This window comes from Neopelma chrysocephalum, unplaced genomic scaffold (assembly GCF_003984885.1).
Source record: "Neopelma chrysocephalum unplaced genomic scaffold, ASM398488v2 Primary Assembly neopelma1_24, whole genome shotgun sequence".
Lineage (NCBI taxonomy): Eukaryota > Metazoa > Chordata > Aves > Passeriformes > Pipridae > Neopelma > Neopelma chrysocephalum.
This window is the reverse complement of record NW_020897693.1, coordinates 1,323,076-1,329,320: the sequence shown is the minus strand read 5'-3', so window position 1 is coordinate 1,329,320 and position 6,245 is coordinate 1,323,076. Positions and strand designations below refer to the sequence as shown.

Genomic DNA, 6,245 nt, shown 5'->3' with positions numbered 1-6,245 from the left:
TTGCATAGTTGTTTACCTCACTATAGGGTTAAAATTGGCATCACAGAGATCCAGTCATAATTTTGGCTTCATTGCATTTTGTATGTACTCTGCATAGAAGTTTAAAACCAAAAAGCATCAAGCTTGTGAAGACTCAGGCATTTAGACGCTAAGATCTTTATCAAGCACCATCCTTTCCAGCAAAAACTCTATTGCAAAGCATATTAACAAGCTTGTTTACCAAAGGCACCCATAAATTATGAGGCACAGTATTTGAAGTTTAAAGAATTGCTCTCAGTGAAGTGCAGCCATTTCAGTAAACAGAACAAACAAAGCTCTAAGGCAGGAAGTTCTGGCAGCGGATGAAATAGAGAAAGCAAAACCAGCCTCCCTCTTTGGCCTGATATGAACCTATTGAAGTCAGTGGCAAGATTCCAGTTGCCTGTAGAAAGCAATCTTTATGTCATTTGTGTGTACTGATACCCTCTAATCAAAGAATTTGGATATTACTACTACAGCATGGAGTTTTTTGGGGGAGGGTTTTTTGGAAGTTCTCACTCTGGAAGCATCATCTCTGAACAAGACATAATAGCTTTCTCAAAAGCAACATTTCTTGATTAGACAGATTCTAGAAACTTAAAACTGCTGAATCAAAATACCTAACCAGCATTAGCAACATCTTCCTCTGCAGGAGAAATAGTCAGGTTACTATCACAAATCTATGGAGTGTCTCTCTTCTTGAGAGAAAATTTTTAAGCCCCCTTGGTTTTTATAACAGCTTGGAGGGAGACGGAGAAATCAAGATATTCACGGTAAGCAAAAAGTTTACAGAGAATGTGGAAAAATTTTGGTAATGATACCTTCAAAGCCCCCTATTTCTTATCACACCCCAAGATGTGTAGAAGATAATTTTGCATTTCCCACCCAAAGAAGGATGAGGTATTGGCTACGTGATTCTACATCATTGTTTTCAAGGCTGTGTGAACTTGAACCAAAACCAGTAACATAGCTGGACTTAAAAAAACACTTTTCTGCGTGAGTTTTGGAGTGATTCAGCAAAAATAATCATAGATTCTGGATAAGATATGGTGGCATAGAAGCAGAGATGCTATTTGCTACAGTTGAGGGTCTTCCTACTTTTTCCAAGTGCTGTAAAATCTATACAGGAATTAGTTTTGCCATCAAATTCAATGGGAAAAGCTTCTGACTAGTATTGACAGTAAAATAAAAATTGAAAGTAAAGTTACTAAGAACTGCTGCAATAATTTCCAGTAAGGGAAAATGGAAAGTAATTTCCCCTCCCCGAAACCCTCAGAAAGATATAATTTTCGAAGTGTCCTAAACACAGTCAGTTTAAAAATTCCTCAATTTTTTTACCTCTCGAAAAAAATGCCTAATGTTGAAAAGTTCTGTATATGGAACAGAAATATTGATAGTCAAAGCACTTAATTGTGGTGTATGATTAGAGCTTAGAAGCAGAATAGGTGATTGCTTTTGTAACCATCTGCCTTAATACTGTTTTGCTAGAAAAGTTCAAGGAAGAAATTCTAAACTTATTCGTAAAATTCAGTCAGTCTAATTCTATTGAACTTAGTGGAATTATATAATTGATGACGCTAGAGGTCTTTCACCTGTCTTTTTTAAAAAATAAGAGTTTATATGTCTTATTGTTTATTTTTCATTTCTTACTTCTATGAAAAGAAAACAGACTACTTTTAAATATGTCTACAATACATAATTTACATTTATAACTCAACTTTTTAAGGTAAAAATACTTATAAATTTAATTTTTTTTAAGTATAGATTGTATGTATGTATGTATGTGTGTGTATATATATATATATATGTGCTTCATGCTAGGTACCCTAACACTTAATTTTCAAATCAAAACTGAGCTTTGCTTATGGCTAAGCCAGAGTGCTCTCCTGATAAATTACATAGGAGGGGAGAGAGAGAGAAAGAGTAACAGAGGAGGACAGTAAACCAGATGCAAATTGTGAATGAAGTGTTTATTAACTCACTTTTGAGTTGATGTTTTGACCCTTGCCCACCCCAGAAAACAAAGGGCACCATTAATTCCTTATTATAGCTGCAGTACTCAGAAATGCATATCTTCAGAAGATTTTACATTACTTTATAATAAAAAGCAGCTTCCAAAGAATTAATTTGATCTGCAGTTAGGATATCTGCAAAATAAATGTTTGACTTGTACTTTCTTCCCTCTCTCTCCCATACCTTTTTTGCATATACATAGTTTTTATAAGTGTAGTATTGACACAGCCAAACCCCCTCGCAATTATCTGTGGTATCCACATAAGTAATAGAAATCTGTTATCCCTCTATCAGCATTCACACATTGGTTAAGGTACTGGCTCATTCACATCGAAGTTCTGAAAAGCAAACTGTTCTTACTTGCATTAAGCATGAGTTTAAGTTTCTTTTTTCCTTCTGCCTCTTCAAGGAGCTGCTGTTTCACCAGGTCTTCGTGCACTTCTATGCATGGGTTAGAATCTGTGACAGATCCAAAATAGTCAATGTCCCTTTGTGCTCGTTCAATTCTCGTGAGCAAATTCTGCACTTCGCTTTTAACCTCAGCCTTATAAGAGTTCAGTCCTGCCAGGCGTGACAATACCATCTTTGAAAAGTCTCGGAATTCGTCCACATAATCCAGTATGTCTTGGTTGCATTTTTCCAGCCTCTTCTTAAGTTGGAACACAGGAAGAAAATACATGGATATTCTGTATACATTACAACATCATTCATGATTACTTTTAAAAAAACCCATGCTATTCTCTCCTGTCCAGTCCTGCCCCCCCATCTGTTTCAAAGCAGTGGCTGTTGCTGGCTACCTGTGTGAAGAGGACATATGAGACTGGCACAAGCATTCACAGATCTGGATAAAACTCCTCATTTTTTGCCTTAATGTGTTTACTGACAGCCAGATACTTTGTTTTGCTGCTTAAAGAAGGAAAAGTCAGAGGTACATAATCTATCATGACTTGCTTTCTAGAAACTTTGGAATTTCTCCTGTAGGAGTCTCAAAGTTTTCTGCAGATCTATCAACAGGAACGTTTCACATAAATACGCCTCTTCTGACCAAGGCAGAATCTAGTGGAGCTATTTTACATCCATTTAAAAGGGAAAATGAAAATACTGGTGTGCTACATTTGAGGAAGTTTTAGTTGATTTTTTTTGTTTGTTTTTTGTTTGTTTGTTTGGTGTTCTTCTTTGTGTCAAATAATTGGTTATATTTAAAAAACAAAACCAGACCTAAACATTTTTTTTTCCCCACCTAAATTCAAATTAGTAATGTTTTCAAGAGTGAGGAATGTGATTTCTCTGTTGCAATGAAGCTGCTTCTATAAAGATCATAGGTGTCCTGAAAATAGTGGCCCAGCTGCCACTTTGGGGAAAATGAGGAATTTGAGCCAATCTTTGATCCCAAACACACAACCATAGCAGATCTAACTGCTAGATTGGGTGTTCTGGTTTGGTGCTTCACACACAGATTTCAGGTATTTTGGTTTTAAGGTGGTGTGTGAGTAGGGGATGTCTGAGTTTCCCGAATGATTAGTGCAGTCTGCACATGTTCCATATAAACTTGGTGGTTGCGGTTTGTTTGCTTTGTGCCTCCCTCCCTCCCCCATTTATACATGACTGTAAGTCCCCAGAAAGCTTTTTAATGGCTTTCTATGAGGACTTTATTTTAAATGTTTTCAAGTGCTGCCTTCAGTGTCTGCCTCACCCTTTGTCCTGTTCTTTGTTTGGTGCCCCTTGCACCAAATGCCACAGGTGGAGTTGCATAATTTTTAGTAGGTACCAAAAAGAACAGGAATTACCGTGTGAAGTTATTTCTATAATGACTAAGAAAATTTAAATCTCACTCTGCACAATGGAAACAGAATGTCAGAATAATCCTTCAGTTCTTTCTGTGTTGTGAAGTTTAGACCAGTGAGAGTTTTGTACAAAAAGGGGCGTGAGATGAGGCAAGTTAGAGCTTCTCTAAAAGTCTGCCAGTGTGGGCCAGGAGCCAAGGACATGTTAATGATTTAAGATAAATAATATATGATTATAGCACACCAATACTGAAGAGGTATTTTGCAGTACTGGTAGTATTTTTACTGCAGAAAAAGAAGCAAGAACTGGTACATTTATGTAATTAATTGAAAGGAAGTACTTATTTCAGTCTCCCAGCTGTAAGGGGATTATTTAAAGTGGAGATAAACTTCTAGTTTACATAAATGTGTCTTAAACCCACCTGGAACAGTAGTTTATCTGTACATAAAAAAAATACCTGATAAATTTCTATCTCCTTGTTAATACTTGACAGCACTTCCACTGCTGACAATATGTTTATACTGTTCCCTAGGACAGACTGTGGCAGTATTATATAAACATTTGCATTTTTAGCTAAATTCATTGGTGTTGTAAAACAAAACATACACGTGATAACAGAATAAAAATATAACATTATGAAATTATATTCTGCAATAAATGACGTGGCAAACAGGAATCATATAGTTCAAGGTTTAGCTACAATTTTACTTATTTATTTGAAAAAGCTGGAAATGTACCATCCTGGTACTGTATATCATACAGACTGTTCTGTGTCCACACACACAGGAGAGCATTCACACGTGCTCAAAGCTCTTTGCAGGCAGGCAGAGTTGCAGAAGGATGCAGGTAGCACGTACCTCCAGGGAGAGGAAACGCCGGTCCATGTAGTTCATCAGCGCCGCATCCTGCATCAGGTACTGCGCTGCTCCCAGGGTGCTTGTGAGGAAGGGGACTAACAAAAGTTGGACTTGCAGGACTCCCATTGTATCATAAAATTTTGAAGCAGAACAGCAGTGAATTAATTGTGTGTGTGTGTGTGGAGGGCAGTCCCAAACGCTGCCGGTCCAAGCTCAAATGAAATTTAACATTGCCTGATGCCCCGGTGTGAAAAAGCAACACTAAAAAGTACTAAAAAGTTAAAAGCACTGTGACTGCAAGTATTGAAAAGGCTTAAAATGGCCGTTGCATTTTATCATTAAGAAAATAATGTTGTGGAAGAGGGACTGAATGTGTTTACTTCTAGAAGCCAGATGACTGCTTCTCGGTCTGTGATCCTGTGATCAATCCCAGATGTTCAGTACTGAGTCACAGAAAGCCTGTGGGCCAAATTTTATTAAATACAAATAAATGTAATTTATTTTCCCTCTTTTCTCCTCCCATCTGCTTTCCCGTGTGACCAGTGCTGTGCAGTGTGTGCTTGGTGTAAGTCAGCATAGATTCATAGTCAGCAGAGCACGGGTCATCCTTTCACGGGGAGATCTGATGCTTAATGTCTGTAGCAATTTCAACAGCCACAGCTGTTACTGTAAAACAATCTAAAGCAATTGTTTTCACTTCCAGTATTCAACCTACTTACAGCAGGACTGAAAACCATAGATAAAATTATTTAAAAAATCAACTCATTTTTCTCTTCACTTGCCAGTACTTTTCCAGCTACAATCAATATCCTTAGCAGAGTTCTGTATCAATTTAGTCAAGTCCATGATAGATCTCTTATTTTCGAATAATAATTCTACTTAGGATGGCTTAAAAATCATTTATAATTGACTTACATGAGTCTATTGCATTTGAGACAATACTTATTTATTTGATTTCATAATTTTTATGACTGGATTCCTTGTCTGGAAATATCCATGGCTATGTTAACACTGTATTTGCTAGGAAACCATGTGTTAGGAGGTTAGAAAGCTCCCTTTGTATCTGAAGCCAAACTGGACGTCTCCATTTCTCAGAATTCTCCACCTCTTCAATTTCCCTCCCCCCCATTTTTCTTTTTCTGCATTTTTTTCTCTCCTCACATTTACAGAGCTTTCTTTTTCTTTCTGACTGCCTTGTGTGCAAACCTGTGTTTCATGACAGAATTCAGGCAAGTGTGTCACAGCAGGCAGATTTTCACCTACATATGCTTGATCATTGCATGGTGGTTATGTGTGCTTTGCAGGCAAGTTTCACAGAAGTGCACAGATAAATATTTGGTATTTTAGTTTTCTTTTATCCTCAGAGGTGTACACAATTTCCCAATTCCTGTTTACAGGCAAAGTCAGGGGTGCACAGAGAGGCTAATACTTGATTCTCTGTTCCAGTGTCGTTTCCCTTTACTTCAGAGCTCCTGCCTGGGAGGGCAGAAAGCTTGCCTGCTTGGATCCTCACGCTGAGAAAAGACACCCTAGGAAGTGTGTAGTCTTCCTTGATTAGGTACTATGGAACAT

The 6,245-nt window shown here is 37.5% G+C and overlaps 1 protein-coding gene across 2 annotated transcripts in view; it reads right to left on the bottom strand.

The window, feature by feature from the left end:
• Window positions 1–5,195, bottom strand: part of OLFML1 (olfactomedin like 1) — a 17,873-nt gene extending 12,678 nt beyond the window's left edge. For both annotated transcript variants that reach the window (XR_003536822.1, XM_027699415.1), the window contains exons 1-2: window positions 4,674–5,195; window positions 2,392–2,680 (exon numbers count right to left, since the gene is read on the bottom strand). Coding sequence is in view for 1 of the 2 variants with exons in the window: in XM_027699415.1 (XP_027555216.1) it covers window positions 2,392–2,680; window positions 4,674–4,799 (415 nt within the window). In the remaining variant the exon portion in view is untranslated. The remainder of the gene's footprint in view (window positions 1–2,391; window positions 2,681–4,673) is intronic.
• Between the last annotated feature and the right edge of the window lie 1,050 nt (window positions 5,196–6,245).